The following is a 24,115-nucleotide window of genomic DNA, read 5'->3' as shown; positions in this document are numbered from 1 at the left end:
CAAATATCGTTGTGACTAGGGCCAAACCAAAGCTAGCTGAGAAAGCCATATGTGAAAGCAACTACATTTGAACATGATTATGATTATCAGGAATTTGAGGATGAATTAGCCTTGTCATTATCACCACCAAGCAGGGTGCTGTTGTGTACGAGCCTCCTCCATTTTGTCCTGTCCATCTACAGATGTTGTTCATATATGCAATGCCAGTTTATATCTCTAATTTCAAGGTCCTTGAAAATCTGCTTCTCCCAAATATCACAAGGTCTTCCTCTTGGTCTCTTCCCAGGAACACTGCGGTCAAAGTATGCTTGAGGAGTCCTGTGGGGATTCATCCTTTTCATGTGACCAAACCATTGCAATTTCTTCACTTCTAGGGTCTCCAGCAAGCTTCTTTCCAATCCAAGCTTCTGTCAGATATCCACATTCCTTATTTTATCCATTTTTGATTTGTGTAGACAAGAATGGAGGAACTTCATTTCTCTTGCCTGAAGATGACTCTTTTTTGATCCAGTAAGTGTTGCTGCTTCCAGACCATATGTCAATATAGGTACCAGATATATTTTGCACAAGATAATCTTGCAAATTAATGGAAATGTTTCATGTATTTGATGTACAGCATGATAGAATGTGGAAGCTTTTCGTATTCTCTTGCTAATCTTCTGATGTACGGTATTGCCTGAAGACAGAACACTACCTAAGTGCTGGAAGTTGTCTACTATATCCATCTCCTCATCTCCAATTCTTAGATGAAAACAGTTGGAGAGTTTTTACTCATCACCAAGCCAACTGTCTTGGTTTTGCTGATTTTAAGACCTAAGGTTCTACAATTCAGGTTGCTGAAGAAGGATATAAGAAGACTTGTTGAAGAAAATAAACATCTCAGTATTAATCAGGGCAAAATTCAAGAAAAGTGGACTCAGGTTGCAAAATGTTGTATTGGACCAGGTAGGTCAAATAGGCCAGAAAATAGAGAGAGAGAGAGAGAGAGGGAAAGCGGGGGGGGGGCTGGCTTCGGTGCTTAGGAACTCTTTTGGGGGAACTTAAAGAAGTAATGGACAAAAACATATCAGGTGCAAGAACTCACAGAAGAAAGTAGATTGAGTGATGATTTATGTGGAGTAGCGTTGTTGTGGCTTGAAGTACTGACATGGCATGAGTAGGCATTTGTCTGTCACAAAGAGCACCTGCAATATCCCTGAATCACATCCAGGTCGCTTTGATGTTTGTTCGCACATCTTTCAATCACGCTACCATCACTCTGCCATCAAGACCTTAGTTTGCATGAATTTTTATGCAGCCAGTGGACAGAATTGTTTCTAGATATTCAGTCTTACAAATGTTCAGACGATGCCAAATGATCAAACCGTCCTTGGATTTGAATTTCAAGAATACATTATAAGTTTGTAACAATGATTTAAAGTTGGTAAATAATCAGGAAATGATCAGTAAATAATCATTTATATCTGTGGAGTAAATAGTTGCCTTAGCAAACTGGGGATAATGTGTCCAACTCATAACTCTAAGTTTGAGGTTTCAATCCCAACTGAGATAGTACATTTTTGAAGGAGAGGCAAAAATCTTTCTAACATATTCCATGTCATAACTGTTGGCAGGTTAAAGATCTCAGGTGATGGACTTAGCATATATCCGGAAAAATTGTCTTAAAGATTGTTCAGTAGAGTTCTGTTTTGCTCTTAGTTTGCAGTACAATCAGAACTTTTAAACTGGTATGCAGGTCATCCAAATGCCATCTCTTCAGAAGATCTGTAATCACTAATTGAAGCCATAGAGTTATTATTGTAGAAAAAATCAATGAGTTAAAGGAGTAACATCCCTTTAAGAAATCTGGTCTGGCTGACCCAGCTGGTAGCACCTTGCAAGGGCCCCATACAGGTCCATGATGGCAGTTCTGGCAAAGAAGGACATCAGAACATCAGTGGTGGAGGATGAGGCAACCTATCTCTTCCAGAAAAATGAGGAAGGAAACAACTGCCTTTTAAAGCTAAGGAAGTAAACCACAAAATAGAATACTCCTTTATGTTATGCCTAGCAGTGAATAGAGTCATAGTGGTTTGTTGCTTTTGCAGTAATAATGAGCCCCAAATTTAAATGAATTTTCTACGATCAGCTATGCAGAAAGAAGAAAGGACAGAAATAGGAATGATTACTTAACAAGATAGATGAATTGGACAATGGAAGGAAGACTGAGCCAGTACTCGTAGAGATAATGGTGCCTGGAGAATAACCAGTCAGATGCCCCAGAAGGAGATGGTTAGACCAAATTTTTAAAAAATCTAGTAAAAATGGGAGAGATATTGGAAGAAATTAGAGAGAAAAAGTTTAGAAAGAAGCAAATGGAAACATATCTTTCACTCAAGTTCTACCTGGCATACTGGAAGGAAGTGGCTTAAAAAGAGTCACAGTCATTAAACTGTTTCACTAGAGCCAGCCCATATTATCAAGTTCCTCATTATGTCCATTGTTCTTGAAGATATTCAATGTAAAACTCACCAAAAGCTGATGAATTTGAACAAAAGGGGTAAATGCCCTGATTTTTGCCTTTAAATCAAAATGTTCCGGCTATCCTATTCCATTGAAGTTTTTCATTCTTATCAATTATTCATATTATGGTAATTATTACTCATATTACTTAATGCTCTAATATTTGTTGAGAAGTAAATTTAATTCCATTACTCCTATGTTTTTTATTATTTGTTGCTATACATACTCTAACTTTCCTTTTACCTTATCTGTACTTTGCTTCCTATTGACACAATGCATCACTGCGTTAAGGTTAAAGATATAGGTAATTGTTACAGTTCAGAAACATTTTATATAAAACCCTTAAAAAATCATGAATTAAGCTTTATTACTGAATATGTGATATCCAAAAGTTTCAAAAAACATTAACAATTAACTCTAAAAATATGTGTTGAATTATTCAAAGATTAATACATATTCATAGGAATTTCTTCAGAAAAAGCATTTTTAAGGTTGCTAATACCAGTATTTACAACACACAGTTGACTTACTCAATATTATCAGATCTATGGTACCGTACTTCATTTGTATATACTTTAAAATCCTGTTCAGTATGTATGTATTATGTAATATGTGTGTGTTTGTGTGTGTGCGTGCATGCATGGGTGTGTGTGTGTGTGGTTTTGTTTTTGTTTTTTTTGAGTACTCAGCCTGAAGGCTAGTTGGATCCTCAACAGCTCTACCATTAGCTATCATAAATGGCCTAGGCATCACTGAAGAGATATACTAGGGAATGAGGAGTGAGGTAGTTTCCCATTGTGTTCCTCACCGAGCCAGAATTGCTATTACATATCAATCTGCCAAGCCTACTGGAATGCATGCACCATCTGATCCTATCAGCGATGCTTTCACACCATTCATAACAGGGACTGGCTACATAAAAAATGGCATTACTAGCATCGCTCGTACCTCAGTCTCTTTCACATTGTGAAAGCCAAGGATGAGACTGAGACAGGATGATGAAAGTAACAAATTTCTTCCATCCCATACCAGAAGCCAAAGCATATTGTAAACGTTACATCTCACCAGCAAATGCAGCCTCTTCACTAAGGACTTGGTTTTGAAATTTAGTAAATGTTATGACACAGTTATGTATATCCTCAAAGGGAATAGTCTACGTACATCCATGCCTGTAATTAAAAGCGTAATTTCCCTTAGCTGTATATTCTATTTTATTTTTTCTGTATGTATTGTATTATTGAATTTGTATATTATGCAAATTTGAGTCCAGAATGTTCCTATGTATATTTTGATCGAGTAGTTTGTGTTGAAGTGCAAAGTTGATTTTTACTTCTTTTAGGTGGTAAAACTGCTGCACAAGATGCCCTCCTTCTTTTGTGCCATTTATTGTACTTTTTGTATGGTTGCAGTAACATAACTAAATAATTTTTCCTCCTATTTCACAATAATTAAGGCAGAATATTTCCATGCTTATATTCTGGAGTTATCAACATAAATTAAATTAATAGTCAGCATATCATTATTTGTTAACATAAAGTAGTCATGCTAAAAGCAGTTTCTTCTGAAAATATGTTGGATATAAGAAAATAAATGTACCGTACTAAACATTTCCTCAATGTTATTGAGAATTTACATTTTAAAACAGTCAGGAAATCTTCATCAAGAAAGTGATGAAGCATTGCCATCATTCAGTTACAATACATTACTAGTATTAATGTAGAAAATGCAATTAATACCTTTGCATAAAAATATGATAACATAACTCCTAATGAAATTTTTGTAGTACAATGAGGCAAGCTTAAGATTCTACTGCTGTCACTGCTTTAAGCACAAACTATATTTAAATTGTAAAAGAAAATACAGTAAAAGACTCTGGGTTTATTTTTCTTGTAAAATGTTGTCTGCTTTATCACTTTATTTGAATAAATTACATTTACATTAGTACAAGAGAAGTATAAAGTACTTTAGCACATTCCTGGTAACACTAATAAAAGTTGATAACATTAGTCAACTCCATCCATATTACATTACTCAGACTATCTCTTCTTCACTCAATCAAAGAAGTGGTTAGCGTGAAAAATCTCCACATTTGTAGCACTTACAGTCCACAGGTTCTCGCAGTTTGATCTCCATACTTGCTAGCCTCTCATCGGTCAATCGCATGCCATCTGGGTTATAACAGTGAGACAGTGTGACGACACGTTCTCGTAGAAAGCTTTCTTGGCAGCAGTAGCAGTCCTAAGCAACACATCAAATAATTAACTTTATTATTTCAAAATAAAAATTTAAAATATTGTGTTAAGTTGACTAGGAGTGCAGTATCACTAAGAAGTGAAAACATAGCAATGACTTAGCAGATAAGAATATGGTTGCTTATACATAAAAAGATACATCATGTGATCTAATATTTCAACATAATTTGCATTAGCAGAAGAGAGAAGAAGATTTTGTTTGTTTTCTATTTTGTGCACTCATAACTAAGAGTTTACCAAATACAGTAGAGTCTCGATTATCCGACCTAAACGGGACCTGGGGTACACCGGATCACTGAAAATGTCTGTTAATACAGAATAACTTTGAAAATAAACTAAAACAAACAAGAAGTCTATACTGTATTACTATGCTTTACGGTACTGTATTTATTGATTTATCGACGACGATGACGTTATTTGCTTTACGTCCCACTAACTACTGTTACGGTCTTCGGAGACGCCGAGGTGCCGGAATTTAGTCCCGCGGGAGTTCTTTTACGTGCCAGTAAATCTACCGACACGGGGCTGTCGTATTTGAGCACCTTCAAATACCACCGGACTGAGCCAGGATCGAACCTGCCAAGTTGGGGTTAGAAGGCCAGCGCCTTAACCGTCTGAGCCACTCAGCTCGGCTATTGATTTATCAATTTGATTCTACAGTACATGCAGTATTGAACGAAAACATTTCAAATGTCTTACGAAAAGAAACTTGTCAACAACGTCTGCTTGCCTGCTGATTCAAGTTTTCTTGCTGCGAGATCCTGCCATCAACGGTGATCCTTCACTGTGAGTCATCGTTTTCTCCTTTTGTTCTGCAATGCCTCGCCTCGTTCTTCTTGTTCATCATCTTCATTTTCGTTAGCATTCACAAAACCAATAATATCAGGATCAGTTAGTTCAAACAGCTGATGTTGTGCACACCACTTACTCACATCTTGAGTCGTAGCATCCTCACAGCCAGGAATGCAGTTCAGTAAGGGAACAATGTTTTCCATGTCTTCTTGTATCACCTCCTCTCGCTGTTCAACCTCACTCAACGATATGTTCCAAGACTTTCTAATGTCATTGTTTCAACTTCTTACCAAGACTGCGCTATCCAGTATGCCACGTCTTTCATGTTGTTTCATTTTAACTTTTCTATCATGTCGTTGCTATCGTCCATTTTCTCTATCAGGGATGAAAGGAGTTTCCACCGATATTTCCTCTTCAGTGTTTCCAACACATCTTGGTCTATTGGCAGCATAATGATGTCACGTTAGGAGGAATGAACATGACTTTGATGTCACCACTTCTACGTTGCTCTTCATTTGCGTGTGATGGAGCGTTGTCTAGTAGAAGAAGAGCTTTTCCAGGGAGATTGTTTGAAGCTAGAAATGTTTCCACATCTGGAACAAACTGTGTAAAGAACAGTCTTTTAAGAAGTCAGCTGACATCCAGGCTGCCTTCTGATTCGTGTAATGAACTGGAAGAGCATTAACAGAAATGTTTTTAAATGTCCTAGGCTTCTTTGCCCTACCGATCGTAAACAATTTTGCTATTAAGTTCCCAGTAACATTACTACAGGCAAGAACAGCAACTCTTTCCTTACTACGCTTGTAGCCAGGTGCAGACATCTTGGCTTGGGCTGCGAGAGTTATGATGGCAGCATCTTGAAATTCAACCCAGTCTCATCACAAATAAAAATCTGATCACCGGTTAATCCTTCAGCAAGAATTATTTCTTGAAATTCCCTTTTAAATTTCACAATCTCATCGGATTTAGCTGACAGTTTTTCTCCACAGATATTAAACTGCCCAATGGCGTACCCGTTTTTTTCCACCGATCAAGCCACCCAGCACTGGCAGTAAAATTAGAGTCCCCTTCATTAAACTCCATCTGGAAATACACCACCATTTCTTGCAGAATGGGGCCAGATATTGACGGGCCCTTTTCCTGGTTTTTAGTGAACCAAAGAAATAGTGCTTCACTCACTTTTTCCTACTCACATTTGTCATTGCTTTTCTAATTTTCAGTGCATCACTTGTTGCTCTGGTAGAGCACCACTTTTCAATTTCTTCCCTCATATGTTTCCAGTCTCCCACTGTAACACATCCAACACCATAATCTGAAGCCACTTTTTGAAGAGTTTCCTCTTTGTCCAGTCTCTTTAACCCACTGAACTTGTCTTCCACAGAAACAATTACTTTCTTCCGTTTACTCGCCATATTCACAGAGGATATGAAAACTATAACATCCGCACCCAACCAATACTACACCGAACAATGACTGAAAACTTGCTGCATGTGTCCTTGAGAAAAACCCGGTCCTACCACATGACTGCCAGTGCTTGTCCCATGGTCGCACACTCCAAACCAGGTATCCCAGAATTGCCTCCACCTAAAGTTCAAATTAAGCCTACCAGTGTCGGATAACATGGAATGTCGGATAAGCGAAGGTCGGTTGAGTGAGACTCTACTGTAAATTGGTATTTACCATTAATTTCCTTAACTTTTGCTAACCATGAAACTGAAGGAGGAAAAGTAGTTGATGAGAATAATATAATATGATAGTTAAATATTTTACTATGTTTAACTAGTACTATAACTGTAGAAAGCTAGTATAACATGGGCCAACATATTGTGGATTCAGATATACTGCAGTAAAAAGTATGTCCTCTGAAAAGAAAAAAAAAAAAAGAAAAAAAAAAAAAAAAAAAGCATCATTAGTGAAATTCTTATTTTCACTATGCAGTAGCTTAGTAGCATCTTAAAATATTCTTCTCTCATTACATCTTCCAATGTCTCTCTCCCTTTCTTTTGTCAGATCTTCTTTAATTTGGCCCAACCACCTCCTTCTTGGATGTCCAATTGGTCTTTTTCCATCCAAGTACCATCCTCTCAAAGTACTCCTGCATTCACATTACATGGCCAAACCATTTCAGCCCAGTCTTTTCTCCAATGTTGAGTTCATCTGCATGTCTCTTCTGACATAATCTTTGTGTATTCTGTCCCTACTTTTCTTTTGCATAGATAATTTTAGAAACTTCATTTCTGATGCTTGATTGTCTTTCTACTGTCTCATGTATTTAATGCACAACTCTGTTTCTTCCTCAAGTGTAAGGTTACACTGAATGGATGTTCAAATCATTTTCATTGCTATTGTCTTTATCTTGTTCACAGTTCACTTATATTCCTTTAAACCTGCTGCTCCAACAATCCAACCATGTTTATACCTCATGATCTGTCTCTTCACATGGCAAGATCATCAGCAAAAATACCGTAAATGCATTCAAACCACCAGCATACACTTCATTCAATACCATTTCAAACTGCCATTTCCCACCTGCACACTGCTCTCACAAACTTCGTACAAGATTTGGATCTTTCAAATTATAGATTTTGGAACCCTTAGTTTGTCTAGGCTCTTCCATATTTTACTTCTCGCCACGCTGTCATAAGCTTTCTACAAGTCTAAAAACACAACAATTAAATCTTTACCTCTTTCCCAATATCTGTCAAGTGGCAAAGATAAGATCTATTGCCCTCTTCTGTGACTGAAATCATGTTCTTCTTAAAATTGGTGTTTTTTTTTAATTTCTCTTAGCCTCTCTTCTATGAATTTTCCATTATCTTAAGGCAATATGACAGCAGGATAATTCCTCTATACTTAGTACACTTCCTCTCACTCCTTTTCTTAAATAATAGTGTAATCAGGGCTTTCTTCTTCTAGGTATGGTTCTTCTCCTCTATAATTGACAGAAACTAAGGTAAGTTAGTGTCACTTAGTCTTGCATCCCTAATTTTATCTTCAAATTAACACCAACATTTATATTTTTAGAAACATCACTTTCACCACTTACATAGTAACCAAAAATCTCACTTTCTACAACATGTTTAATTTTAAGAGCTATTTTTTAAGTTATTTATCATGCTATTTATGAATATCAGAAGATTCCTATTATAATGTTATAATAATTTCTGTTGAAAAATTACATTACCGGTAAGTTGTAATTTACAAGTTGGATATTCAGAAAATTATCTTTGTATTTAGGCGTAGGAATGTTGCGACTCCACCCAGTGCAAAATCACTGCAACCAGTTACCTGTGTATTGATGGGAAGACCATGAGAGAATAAGAGAAGTAAGAATAGAACCACTTTGAAGATATACGAGGTATATAAGCAAGAGTCAGCTTACTTGATTTGTACATATTGAAAGAATGGATCATACAAGATGACTAATATAAATTCATGAACCAAGGCCAGAAGGAAAGAAAAGCAGAGGGAGACCAAGACATACTGTATACACAGAATGCTGAAGAGATTGGAAGGAAACTAGATAAAGAAATGAGAGAGAGAAACAGATTAACAAGGGATTGTGAGGAGTGGGTAAAAGTGAATCACAGATGGAATTCAGACACTGTAATTACATAATGAGAAGACCTAGAAGAACCAGAGAATATTGGTATCTAACCTTCTGAAATCCAGTAGGAGTTTTGACACTGGGTTGTACTTGAGAATTGCAGGCACCTTCGCACTTGTTGACTCCGACTTCACTGGTGCATGTTCTCTGTAGTCGGCCGAGCTCATCAAACTCCTCTGTATATCAATGTGAAATGATAGCATTTATCATTAATAACTTTATATAGGAAAAGTGCAAATCTATAATATGTATGATTACATAAAAGGAGATTAGGAAATTGCTTAGGAGTTTTTTTTAAACTGAGATGACACCATAATCACTTAATGAGACATAAGTTTTAAAGGCCAGAGGCTTATCTCAATAATTTATAAAAATAGAAAAGGAAAAGATCAGTGGCAATTCATGCAATGCACATATTAAAAATTGGGAATATTTATAATAATGTAGTTAGAACTCAAACAATATGAATACCTAGTACTGTACAGAAAAGCTTTTTAGTTAAAAAAAGTTAAATCTGCACATTCACATTGATCTCAGGTACACCATTCCAGTAAATTATCTCAACAACTGGTATATTCAGGTCTATCTTTAAGAGAAGGATAAAAAGTAGAGTTTCATACTGTGGCTAATCCAGTCCTTCTTTGACAGGTACCTAATAACTTAGATTATGGGAAGTTTTTGGTCACTGCAGGAGACTGCTTAATCAGTAACCTTGTCTTTTTGATCTATCGCACTGTATCTCATACCATACAGCCTCCAAATTTTTGTTACATCTGTGGTTCAATCTACTTCCAAACCATCTGTTAATCATGATTTGTTTCACCCCTGTATGTTCCATTATATTACAGCCTTCTTGGCATACTGTAATCGAGGTTTTAATTTTAATACGGTACCAAACTAGTTGTAAGCTTGTATTCAGGAAGTATTGGATAAGGACCCCACCATGAGTAGCCTGGAGAAGGTTTTCCATGGATTCCCATTTTCACACCAACAAATACTAGAGCTGTACCATAAATAAGACCACAGTCACTACCTTACCATCCAACCATTGCCAAAAACCTATCAGTTTTACAGTGCCATTAATATGCCAGAAAACCGGGCGAGTTGGCCGTGCGCGTAGAGGCGCGCGGCTGTGAGCTTGCATCCGGGAGATAGTAGGTTCGAATCCCATTATCGGCAGCCGTGAAGATGGTTTTCCGTGGTTTCCGATTTTCACACCAGGCAAATGCTGGGGCTGTACCTTAATTAAGGCCACGGCCGCTTCCTTCCAACTCCTAGGCCTTTCCTATCCCATCGTCCCCATAAGACCTATCTGTGTTGGTGCGACATAAAGCCCCTAGGAAAAAATATGCCAGAAAGAAATAATGTATGTTTTCAAGAGAACTGACAAATTGGCCTTGAAGAGTGTATGTAGAATTTCTATTTATTACTGAGTATTTATTCTTTTTGAATCAGTTTATGCAAATTTTGAATTGCTGATGTACAAGCTCTAGTCAAGTAATCTATGTTAATATTGTAACGAGAGAAAGTCTCTGAATTTGTTTGTGTATGAAGGGAAATCTTACGAACAAATCAACCAATTTTAGTATTAACCATAAAAAAATTCATTTCTTCTATATTATTATATGCTGTATATATATAACTGAGAAGTGTCTCTTCAAAAGGTGCTACTTCCACTTCCAAAAAATAAATCAGTATTTTGTCCACATGCATTACAGTAGTTGAATATTATCAATCGCCAGACCATGAAGATGTAATTCCATAAAAGTTGTACCAAACCCAATCATGGGTAGGCCTACCGTACATTCCATGTGCCTTTTAATTTATGTTTCTTGCGCTTTTTCCACAACTTTCTTAATGTGGAAATAACACCTTTTGAACAGCAAGTTGTTTATAAACAAGTAGAGCTAGTCAGAAAAACTGTGCATCCAGGACCCTAAAAGGGAAAATATTTTGGTACATGTTTTACCCCATAAAAACAAAAATAAAGGGAGCTTGTTTTTCAGGAAGTTGAATATTCAACTATTCATATACACCTACATTTTTATAGTAACTTTAACGGTTTGTCAGAAAATTTCACTTTTACATGTCATAAGAACATTCCGAGCATGTGGACGAGACCACTCCCAAGGCAGTGGAGAGCAGCTAGGGTGGTTTAGTGTGAAAATTGTTATTTTTATCTACTATTGTTCCAAGTTCAATAATCATTATATTTTTTCCCCTCTGTTAAGGAAAGTTTGAGGCAGAAGGCCATGGGGGCAATGAAAGAAAATGTGAACCAAGCCAAAGGAAATGTACATGTGGGACTCTTAAAAGAAAACACACTGCCTAATCGGTTAGAAATACAGGTTCTGGAAAAGGTAATGCTTCCTGGCTATGGCCTTGGAAACGCCATTTTATATATTATTGTTCTGTTCACTGTTGTTATCAACATGCACATACGGTATCTAATTCTGACTTCAATACAACAGAGACATGGGTACTGCTAGTAATATTGTAAGAAGTATGAGTAAATAATATTTAACTGGTCTGTTTTCACTTAGTAACCCATCACTCTATCACACAAACTGCACTTTTTAAGTAAGTGCTGATAGTTTTTCCAAAGAAAAAACATTACGGTGAAAATATTTTCTTTTCTTTGAATTCTACACACCTTAAGCTATGTCTCTATATAGTCACCACCATTATTAAGGCACTTGTCATAACATGGCATTAAGTATTCTATGTCTTTGTTTTAGAACAACGATGCCTGTGATGAAAGCCATGTCTGTATTCCTTCCTTGAGGACGAGGACATCATCATCATCATCATCATCATCATCATCATCATCATCATCATCATCAAAACATTTGTAACCAAGGAACTTCTTCGGGTGAAGGAAAAGATGGAAATCGCTGTGACAACAGGCAGTCATCTGTTGTGCGGTACATCATGCATATGTTGATGACCTTTATTGAACATGCAAACCTATTTCCTCACCATTCAGTCCATTACTGCCCTTTCACCATACACTTCACATACTTAGCAATGAATGTCAGCTGGTTTTAATGTTCATGCATTCAGGAAATGAATCACGAATCATACTTCACAGTCATTGGATTGATCTATTGTCTTGAACATTTTAAACACACTATATGAATATCTCCAGTGTCACATGTGGTGTATCAATAGGTGAAGGAAGCCATTGCGCATTCTTAACATCACAACTGCAGCACTGCTGCTACTAACTAAAAAACCATACTCTGCAGAATTAGCAGCAAGAATAGTTTAATGGATGAATAATATATTAATTAATATGTGACTTACCTTTTATAATATTGATTTCTGAAGGCAAGGTTTCACACTGATCATCACCAGGATCTGTATCGGTGAAGGCTCTACTGGGGAAGATGACCAGTATAGTGATCATTAGCCTTATGAGGGGCAGGAGAAACAAGGAGGACATCTTCATCACCTGTTATGAGACATTATCAACTTAAAAATGTCATCTTAAATTTAATTATTTCTTAAAGTAATACATGTTAATGTTATAGAAAATCAGACTTGGACTGGACATTCTAAAGTGGTTGCTTATACAAAATAAAAGACATATTTCTAACTTCTTCTTCAATTATACTTTCTACAACTCTCAAGCACTAAGAACTATAAAAATATTGTATGACTTCAGCTGATGAAATGGAAGAATTTTGAGTTAATATCATGAGAGCACATTCATTTTTCTTACTAACAGGATGTGTCACTGTAGTGAACTACAAATAGTGTGTGTGATATCAAGACCAGATATTTTAGGTAGAGGAATTAGAATGGAGATATAATGTTGGTGAATGAACTTGCAGTCTTCATCAGAGTTCTTAAACCATCCTGAACCATGTAGTATTGCTGTAGTTTTTCCCACCTTCAGAAAATTAGCCAGCCTTGGCTAACCACTTGATAGATGGCACTGACTCTTGGCATGTCCAAAAACTGTAGGCCTACAAGTAGTAAGTGGGATGTAAAATCTATAAAACGATTACATTTTATTCAATGTGGGTATGGGGTAGATGAAGCTTGCCATTTGCAAACCTTGAAGCAGAATTGCTCTTTTAGCCTTGTTTGCTACATTTAAATGGCAAATATGAATTATAGTGGAAAGTGGAAAACAAAATGACAACCTGCTCATTACTAGCATGCAGGATGAGCGTCAAACTGAAACTTGGGAGTTCGCATGGCCATCTTTTGGTGTATATTCTGAAATTTCAAAGTAAGCACTACATTTGGTTTAAGCAAATTCCTTCACTGTAATCCTAAAAGTTCTGATTTTAAGTCATACTTATATAATCACCATCATAAAGTGGACACTACATACAGTTCCATATTTAATGTTTATTTTATTCTGCCATACCACTTTCAAACATGAAACTACTGTTTACCAACTGTTGAGTCTTTTGGAAATATATAGTACATTTTCTTTTTTTAATGGTATTTGTTTGGGGCATCGACCTAGAAAGATCTTTTGCCCCTACTTGCACCATATGTGAGGAACCTGCATGTATTTTGTAAATGGTGGAAGTGTAAAGTGTTGAATGTGAGGAAAGGAACATTAAGGATGACACAAACACCCAGTCAATGATGTTTTTATGGAACTAATGGAAGAAATAATTCTGGTTGAAATCCAGAATAGCCAGATGGAAGATGAAGAAAATCCTGTCAGTATGCACCATGAAAGTAATGATTAATTTCAGTTTGATGGATTGATCTTTGAACTTTTGTACTGTCTCAGGCACATCCTTTCATGGAAATTTCTCATAAATGACTGCAGCAAAATGCTAAGACAACATTTTTCCAATTCCAGGGGAATATTTTACAATCCCAGACTCAGTTCAGCTACACATTTCAATATAGACACCAGAGTAATGGATGTGAGGAAAAAAATTGTTTTATAGATCTATATTTTACATGAATTATAAATACAGTAATATATCCCCATAGACATCACTTAAATACTTCTGAAAATATAAGAAATATTGTAATATTCGTTTGTCATACAACACCATTAAGCTATGCATTTAAAATAATGATTTCCTCTCAGTTATAAACAATATCATTCTCATTCCAGAAACACATCACTGATTCGTCAAATAGAGCTGGAAACTGAAATAAATTATGAATGTAGATAGGGACCAGGCCCATGGTGTAGGTGTTGTGTGCCTGTCCCTTACTCAGAGGCCCTACGCTGAATTCACAGCCATTCCAAGGATCTTAATTTCAGACTGAGGGCTGGAACGGGGTTCACTCAGTCTTGTGAGACCAAATGAGGAGGTCTATAATACGAGACGTAACGGACCCAGTCAAGAAAACCAAGCAATAGAGCTGAGGATGTAATCGCAATGACCACATGACACTCAAGTATCTGCAGGCTGGCTGGCTGGCTGGGCAGCAAGCATCTTGGCAGGCCGAGTCCCTTACAGGCAGGTGCACCAAGGGTTGGTTAGTTAGTTAGTTAGTTAGTTAGTTTGTTTGCTTGTTTGTTTGTTTATTGTTAGTAGGTAGTTAAAATATTGGCTACTGTTTTTTCTTCATTGCATCTCATGGAATAATTTCAAATGAATAATCATATCTAATATGCTGCAGTTCCATTTGACAGTGTTTCAATGCATTTTTAAAGAAGTGGAGTGAAATTCGGTAGTATGTAAAGAAATTGTTATCATTTAAAATTGTTGTGTACATTTTTCACTGAAGAATCTGATGAACAAAATTTCCAACTCCTTGGTGTCTTAAAAAATGATGAAGTTAATTAGTGAATGAAATGAAGAACCACAGCCTGTTTCCAGTCATTCGACCGGGTCAGGAATGGAATGAATGAAGCCCCCATCTAGTGGCGAGGATAAAAATTGTGCCAGTTGCCGAAGCCTGTTGCACTCCTCTGGGCCAATGATTAATGAATGACAGATGAAATGAAATGATATTGGAGAGGGAAAACCAGAATATCTGGAGAAAAACCTGTTCTGCCTCTGCTTTGACCAGCACAAATCTCACATGGAGTGACCGGGATTTGAACCAAGGAACCCAGTGGTGAGAGGCCGGCACGCTGCCACCTGAGCCACGGAGGCTCTAATTAGTGGGGCATGAAATGAATTATTATTAATATGCTAGAAGATCACAAGGTCGAAGGCTGGTGCAGTTGATTGATATTTCAGTGTGCTTAAATGTGAGAGATTTATGTGATTAGATTTACTGGTACTTCAAAGAACTCCTTAAGAGGGCAAAATTCTGGCATATACAAAAATTTAAATTGGACTTGTGTGTATTTTATGATATCCTTTAAATTATGTTTATCTCAGTGAGCTGCGGAAATACAACACACAGCAGAAAAAGTTGCAGTTGGTAAAAGTAATACGTTGTAACTTATTCTAATATGGTTAGCAAATGTTTACTTTACACCTAAGTTATTCTTTAAAATGTTAATATGAAATTATTCTTAATACAGGTTAGATTAATAACTGCTGAATAACTTGGTTCTGAATAAAAATCCATGTTCAGTGAAATATTGAATAATTTAATCCATAAAATTATTTATCTAATAATAATAATAATAATTAGAAAAATTGCTTATTTCAAATATTAGCATGAATTAATTTTCTTTTTCACTTATATTTTGGAATTATTTTCAAAATTGAATAGGTTAACAGAAAAAAAAAAAAAGGAAAATTTACTTATGAATGGGTGTCCTCTTTTCTTCAAACATTCCAGTTAACTTGCTAATTTAAGGCTCAGATAAATGATCAGTCTGTAAGCTGCTGTTACTTGCCTGTTCTGGTGTTGTGTTGGTCGATGTTGGTGACTTGAGGCTGTCTGCTGTCACAGCATTTCTCACCCTTCTTTTATACTGTATAGCTGTATCACCACCAGCTCCCCTCTCTCACACTCTACCGGCAGCTCAGGAGGGGGTGGGACTCTTTGCTAGTGGCATATCTAGCTTTAATGGACAATACATTCTTCCCTTCAAGCAAAGAATGCTCTTGCTTTTGCCATTTTGTTTTTTAGATCAAATTTAAAATATCACAAATATTAAGACATTTCCTAATTAGCTTCTATATCAGGGGTGCAGCCAAGGTGGATTACTGGAGTTATACCTCCCCCCCACCCTGCCACCCCCCGCCCACCAGGGAATTTTTACAAGAGAAAATAAATGGAAACTGACCGTAAACAAGTGAAAGTCAACACAAAGATATATACAATTGAATATTGAATATTCATAGAGAAAAAATTGTATCACTAACAGATCTCTTCAATCTGTTTTTTTTAAGAAGCCTCGAAAGTTGGATTTTAGATCATAATTTGAACATACCATTCACTGTAAAACTACGGTATTCACTTTAATTGTATTGTTCTTGTTCTGTATTTTAATGTAAGATTTTGTAATGTACCAGTACTGCAATCTGAATATCAACATAATATACCTGTTTCAGTGTCCTTATGACATGCAGAAGCACTATCATTATGTTCTATCTCCATTTTGTAACTATAATTCCCTCCATTGGTCGATCCTGGCTATGCTACTGTTCTATATAAAACTGCATAAAATCTACTTAGATGAAATTATATTTGAATTGTGGCATGTTTATAATCATGCCAATTGTTATTAACTCTGCATTGGTCAGTTGGACGAGCAACTATTTATTTAAGTTACAGTAGTCTAGTTGATTATGTGATCAGGGATGTCAATTGAAAATGTCCAGTCATACTCGCACACCTCATAACTTTAGATCAAAGCTATTATGGAACCTTATATAAAGTCTCAAGATTTATTAGATAGATCATAAAGCTATTATGGAACCTTGAATAAAGACTCAAGATTCATCAGACAGTCTCTCCTTTCAAAATAATTAATTTCATGAATAAAACTTGATTAAATGTTCTTAATATTAAAAAAAGATAAAGCTAGGTTGACTAGTGTTTCAAAGGGTAATTCAAGGACATATTTTACTTTTAGGGCCAAATTTTGTTTTATTCTTCTTATACCAAAGTGGAAAATAATTACTTTAAAAAACTATGAAGTGTATATAATACTAGTACTTTGAAAATAACTAAAACTTGTTTGAACCCTTTATTATAATAAGTTTACTTGTTTAATAATTTTCCATTATCCATTATCCATATATGTTTATTGAACAAATTGACGACTTCCCACAATTACATGTTGTCATAATGGACAAAGTAAAGTGTATCAGGATGCAGAATGTTTTTCATATAGAAATATAGTGGTAATATGGATATTTTTAAATTATGGACGTCGTTTTATAATACCTTTGCCCAGTGATTTAGTTGGAGAGGAATATTTACAGGAACTCACCTTATTAATTCAGCAATCATGGAGTGGATTCCCACTGGGTGTCATAAACAGCATTTTCATGTTTCCAACATCCTGTTTCATCAACTGAACGTCACCCCTTCCAGCCATGATTTCACATATGGTTGCGAGTTAAAGATATCCAATAGCGAATATTTCAGATTAACTTATATACAATATTTAAGTTAATCTTAAATATTCACTATTTGATTTATAGTCAATATAGGATTATTATCTTAAATGAAGATGTTAAAGCTTATTACATGTAATTAAACATACCCTACATACTGGAGTACACAGTTATAAAAATATTATAAAAATTGACACTAAATAAGTTTTTAAGTATGCTGCGAATAATTTAAATATCAATCACCTGGAAAAGGTGTTCACATTATCCCATCTACGTAGGCCCTACTGGTACCTATTCTTGTCAGAAAAATATAACAGAATGGCAAAAATCAAGGTGTTTTTTTTTTACAATAATCGTCCTTCTACTTGGGACATCACCTGTCATGATGAGAGTGTAGGCAGCCTTTAGGATTTCTCCACATTTTAAACAAAAGGAGATAGGTAAATGCTTTTAGAAAGTATACACAGACGAAGGAAGTTATAGTGGAGATGGAATGTGTTATCAAGATTATTTGGGCAATTCCCATCTCACCATCAGAAAGTAAAAGCACTTTTTGCACAGAGTCTGAATATTTTATCCTCCTTTGCTATTTTAAGAACTGTTCCATAGTACTCTCCAGGTGTTTTAACTGCACATAGATTCAAACACTTCAGTGCTGCATTTGATGACATTTTTGCCACTATGCTCGAACTCTAAACAATTTTGTTACTGGAATACAAAACAAGTTATAAGAATATTCTAAACCACTGTCTCTGCTGGAAGTTGGCCAGGATACAAAACAATATGTTTTGTTGCATTCTATCAAAAATTAATGGAAATCAATAACAAAAAGTAAATTAAGTGTGACTAGGAGACAGTTCATGGGACATCCATTGACTGGGGACAACGTCTTAAAACTGGGAACTGTCTCCAGAAATTGGGGCTGTCTGGTCAATTTGGATACAGCTTGCACTCATTGAGAACTTGCTTGAAGCAAGACTTTTATTGAACTAAAGCTATAAAAGATCTGCAATACTGTTTATATTGATAATCTGATATTGATATTTAAAAGATATATTTTCATTTTTCAGTGTTGATGTTTGTTACATAATGCTGATAATAACACCCGGTCTCCCTAAATTGGCTTAAAAATCAATTTGAATTGTGAAGAAAGTATATACCAGGTTTAACTGGATAATACAGCAAAATACTCAGCACAACTTCAAGTTTTGTGTACAAATATTACAAATTTTCAATATGGCTTTCTTTTGTAACATGGCATATTTCTAATCTGTACGTGATTTTGTTCCAAATTCTACAAATCATATCATATCGTGGTAAATAGTTGCTACGGCTTCTCTTATACGAACTCACAGTTCATTTAGACTTACAGGAAGAGCTGGAAGAAACACCTTGTTTTTAACATAGCCTCACACACAGAAATCCAAGAGCAGCAGATCGGATGATCTTGGCAGCCAAGCTATCACTCCACCACGTCCAATCCGTATCACGATGTGATTGAGGTAAGATGTGACCTTGTGATGGAAATGTGGAAGTGCAGCAACCTGTTGAAAAATAAATTCTCTTTTTGTGTCTTCTTGCAATTGTGGCATTAGATATTTTTTCTTCAAGTTACAGTACTCTTCGGTAAAATAAAGAATGGACCATACAATTTGGTAGAATTTGGCGCACAAAAAAAAATTAAATTTGGCGAATCCTTGTATGTTCAAAAGCTAGGCACATAACACGCAGAAATATTTTTTCATAATATTTTTTTTTGGGTTATCTTTGACCTCATGGTGTTTAACAATGCAGAAATAAGTCTGATAGCACAGAGGTTAAAGCAACAGTTTGATTTGCCATACATGTAGCAAGGACATACAACAAAATATAGCACAATTTGACATATGCAAATAGCAATTTGCAGTATGAGAAAAGTTCATTCAGCAGAAATAAAAGATATGCCCACAAGGTACATAAAGAAGACATGGGTTTGCTTAGTCGGTGGAGTTCATCTGGATAGATGAGCGTTAGATTCCCCGTCCCGGAAGACGAGACTTCCACTTCTGCAGATATAGACCTGTGGTTCACTCAGCCTACATGAAACTAGTACCAGGTTCATTCCTGGGGGTGGGGTGGCCGATGACCTAACTGTTAGGCCCTTTAAACAAGAACAATCATCATCATCATCATCATCATTCTTGGGGGAGGGTATGAGGCAGCAGACCAAAGTTATCCCCTATTTTCCCTGCGGCTTTTGTGGCATTTTTCTTGCAGAAAGACACCATAAATTCACATAATATAGGGTTTCTCTGGTAGTTGACAGTGTGGTAGGTTGTATTTAAATGAACACGTATATATGCAGGCATAACTAAAGACTCCAGTCTGGTCAGGTATCAAATCCGGTACACTCTAAGTCAAATACCGCTATACTGACCATTTGGTCAAGGAGATATAAACATACTTCTAAATTATCTCCAGTACTGCGAGAGATCTTCAAGATAAATTTTGCGGCAACCTGGGGTAGTAACAATTTCGTTATAATGGACTTTCATTGTCAATACAAATATTGTACAACTTCAAGCAAACACACGCGTAAAGTAGAAGAACGTCTTAAGAAGAAATCGCCTCTTGGCAATGATAATGAGTCTCTGTTAAATCTAAACATTTGCAATAGACCTACATTTGCAATAGGCGTACGTGGCATTGAAAGATTTGACTTACTGACTTATTTCCTTTAATTCCGGGTGGAACATAGGGCCTTGACAAAATTTCTCCAGCTTGTTCTATCTGCCGCCAATGTTTTCACCTCCCTCCATGTCTTGTTCGCTCCAGCAATCTTCCTGTCTATGGTTCTCTTCCAGGCAATCCTCGGTCTGCCTTGCCTGCGACTACCTTGTGGATTCCATCTCAGTGATACTTGTGATACTTTCTTGTGGTCTTCTCAGGGTGTGCCCAATCCATCTCCATTTTCTTCTTATTATCTGTTCCTGTATGGGACTTTGACTTGTGGCCTCCCAAAGGTCTTTGGCCACCACATTTTCATAATGTACCTCAAACAACGATTTATAAAAGTCTGTAACCTTGTGGTAATGTTTTTGCCATTTTCCAGGTCTCACTTCCATACAGTAACACAGATGTAACATTTGAGTTGAATATCCTTAGCTTCGTTTTTATACGAGTGTGAGGGGATCTCCATATTGGTCGTAACTGTGCAGAAGATCCTTTGGCTTTATTTATATGACTCACCACATCTCTAAAAACACCTCCATCCTGGCTTACCATGCTTCCTAAGTAGCAACATTCCCCTACCCTTTCAATATCCATTCCATCTAGAGTCAAGCTAGAATTATTAAGATGATTTGTGTGCATTTCGTTAGTCTTTTTGTTATTAATCTTTAAGCCTACTTCTTTAGCTTCTATTAGTCATTCAGTTTGACTTGAAAGGTTTACTAAGCTATTTAGACTGCACACAAGTAATTTTTTTTAAACATGTACAAGGTCATAAAATTATTTCACTCCAATATACGCTTATACAGAGTGGTTGGAAACAACGTGAATCGGGTATATGAGCGTTAGAGAGTTGGTCATACTGATGAATAATATGAAACAATTAATTGGATATCTCGCGCCATCATTATTTTATCAGCAGTTGAAGTTAGCCAATCAGATCGCTTCGCGGGCAAATTCCAATGGGCGGTGTTTCTAAATCTGCACGTGGCTTGAGACCAGGAGCACCAATCAGAGAAAAAATGTTGCCAGTGTAGGGTTTGGAATAAGAACTTCGGAGATGTCAGGATCACGCCATATCTAGTACGCTACGGTGTGTTTGTGTATGATACTTATTTCTCGGCATCAGCAGCTTAGCAGCCTTCGATTGGTGCTCTCAAACACATTTAGCAACACCACCTAGTAGAGCCCAATTGAACTAGCCCTCGAAGTGATCTGATTGGGTAACTTCAGCAGCTGATAAAATGACAACGGTGCCAGATATCGAAATATTCTTTTTCAAATTATTTATCAGCATGGGCAACCCTATAATGTTCATATACAGGTTCACGCTGTTTCAGACCACCCTGTGCAGTTTGATGTTCATGCTACCTTGATTAGGAGTGTCGAATTTACAACAATGCATGAGACCTTTTGTCTTTACTTGATTACTTGATTCAAGAACTGGAAAAATAATCCATAGAAAAGCAGCTAGATTTGTGTTGGGTGATTTGCGACAAAGCCGGCCCCGTGGTGTAGGGGTAGCGTGCCTGCCTCTTGCCCGGAGGCCCCGGGTTCGATTCCCGGCCAGGTCAGGGATTTTTACCTGGACCTGAGGGCTGGTTCGAGGTCCACTCAACCTACGTGATTAGAATTGAGGAGCTATCTGACGGTGAGATGGCAGCCCCGGTCTAGAAAGCCAAGAATAAGGGCCGAGAGGATTCGTCGTGCTGACTACACGACACCTCGTAATCTGCAGGCCTTCGGGCTGAGCAGCGGTCGCTTGGTAGGCCAAGGCCATTCAAGGGCTGTAGTTCCATGGGGTTTGGTTTGGTTTGGATTTGCGACAAAAGAGTAGCGCTACAAAAATGTTGCAAAGTTTGGGCTGGGAAGACTTGAGAGAAAGGAGACGAGCTGCTCGACTAAGTGGTATGTTCCGAGCTGTCAGTGGGGAGATGGCGTGGAATGACATCAGTAGACGAATAAGTTTGAGTGGTGTCTTTAAAAGTAGGAAAGATCACAATATGAAGGTAAAGTTGGAATTCAAGAGGACAAATTGGGGCAAATATTCGTTTATAGGAAGGGGAGTTAGGGGTTGGAATAACTTACCAAGGAAGATGTTCAATAAATTTCCAATTTCTTTACAATCATTTAAGAAAAGGCTAGGAAAACAACAGATAGGGAATCTGCCGCTTGGGCGACTGCCCTAAATGCAGATCATTAGTGACTGATTGACTGACTGACCTGAGAATTTGACAGTTCATTTCGTGACACGACTGTACTCGCTTTAGTTATTTGAAGTGAAGGGTATGTCAAACATGAGATTTAAAAAATTCAAACTATGCGACATTGTAAATACCGGTACCCTTGGGCTGGAACCTAGAAAGGTGTGGACAGCATTGTCTGTTAGCTTATCGGAACTTCTTTTCTTCTCAGGAAAGAGTCAAGGCGATACACCTTAGTTTATAAATGGCTCTGTTTCAAGCACAGAATTGTCCACAGGTTCATATAGAGGTGGGGATGGTGCGAGCAGAGTTGAAAGACAAAAGAAGTTATCCGTATAGCGTGGGACTGTACATTACGCACGAGCATCTTAACGAAATGTGACTACAGCATTGTTACAAATTTCAGAGTTGCTAAACCATGCACTGAAGAAAGAAACGTTCCTCCAGATCTTATAGAACACATTTTTGAGGAAAATACTTTTCACGAAACTTAAATATTAATAGTTATACTCAGTTACTTGCAAATTTTAAGATCGACCATACCCTCATACCACTCTATTTAGGCCACAGCACAGTTGTGGGGATCTTTCTTGTCGTTCTTTAAATATCCATGCGAATGAACGTTATCTACGCTTAGATACGTAAAGAAAATTGTTTCTGGATGGGGCTCTAGGTCATTCGTGAAAAAGTGCCTGAATTTCGGGGATTCAGGGCATAGAATTACCTCACTCCTCATTTTGCCTAGTACGCCTCATTTTATGCCGCCGTCGGTTGTTGCGGTTTCCCTGTAACCTTTGGTGGTGCTATTTGAGGATTCAACCAGCTTTTTTTTTTTTTTTTTTTTTTTTGCTAGCTGCTTTACGTCGCACCGACACAGATGGGTCTTATGGCGACGATGGGACAGGGAAGGGCTAGGAGTGGGAAGGAAGCGGCCGTGGCCTTAATTAAGGTACAGCCCCAGCATTTGCCTGGTGTGAAAATGGGAAACCACGGAAAACCATCTTCAGGGCTGCCGATAGTGGGGCTCGAACCTACGATCTCCCGGATGCAAGCTCACAGCCGTGCGCCTCTACGCGCACGGCCAACTCGCCCGGTCAACCAGCCTCTGGGCTGATGACCTAACAGACAGACATATTTAAAGCACTACAGTATCTGTGCTATCCTAGATTTACCAGCACGTCATAGGATACATATATCGCCACTGAATGAACATTGTGTATTATTATTATTATTATTATTATTATTATTATTATTATTATTATTATTATTATTATTATTATTATTATTATTACTGAGCAGTGGCGCGCAGCTCTGAGCTTGCATTCGGGAGATAGTGGGGTCGAACCCCGCTATCAGCAGCCCTGAAGATGGTTTCCCCATTTTCACACCATGCAAATGCTGGGGCTGTACCTTATATAAGGCCACGGACGCTTCCTTCAGAGTCCTATATCTTTCCTGTCCCATCGTCGCTATAAGACCTATCTGTGTCGGTGCGACATAAAGCAAATTGTAAAAAAATATTATTATTATTATTATCATTATTATTATTAAACACTTTTCCCACACATTGGCGGAGTCGTGTGTATGAAC

General features: G+C 37.1%; 1 protein-coding gene across 2 annotated transcripts in view; it reads right to left on the bottom strand.

Moving 5' to 3' along the window:
- Positions 1 to 4,409: 4,409 nt before the first annotated feature.
- Pburs (Partner of Bursicon) overlaps positions 4,410 to 24,115 on the bottom strand; it is a 29,096-nt gene continuing 9,390 nt past the window's right edge. For both annotated transcript variants that reach the window (XM_068228067.1, XM_067149099.2), the window contains exons 2-4: positions 12,460 to 12,607; positions 9,205 to 9,329; positions 4,410 to 4,740 (exon numbers count right to left, since the gene is read on the bottom strand). In XM_068228067.1, the coding sequence (XP_068084168.1) occupies positions 4,570 to 4,740; positions 9,205 to 9,329; positions 12,460 to 12,604 (441 nt within the window). In that variant the 5' untranslated portion in view covers positions 12,605 to 12,607 and the 3' untranslated portion in view covers positions 4,410 to 4,569. The remainder of the gene's footprint in view (positions 4,741 to 9,204; positions 9,330 to 12,459; positions 12,608 to 24,115) is intronic.

The sequence above is a fragment of the Anabrus simplex genome, chromosome 6, assembly GCF_040414725.1.
Source record: "Anabrus simplex isolate iqAnaSimp1 chromosome 6, ASM4041472v1, whole genome shotgun sequence".
Lineage (NCBI taxonomy): Eukaryota > Metazoa > Arthropoda > Insecta > Orthoptera > Tettigoniidae > Anabrus > Anabrus simplex.
Note: the sequence above shows the minus strand (reverse complement) of the source record. Positions and strands in the feature narration are given on the sequence as shown.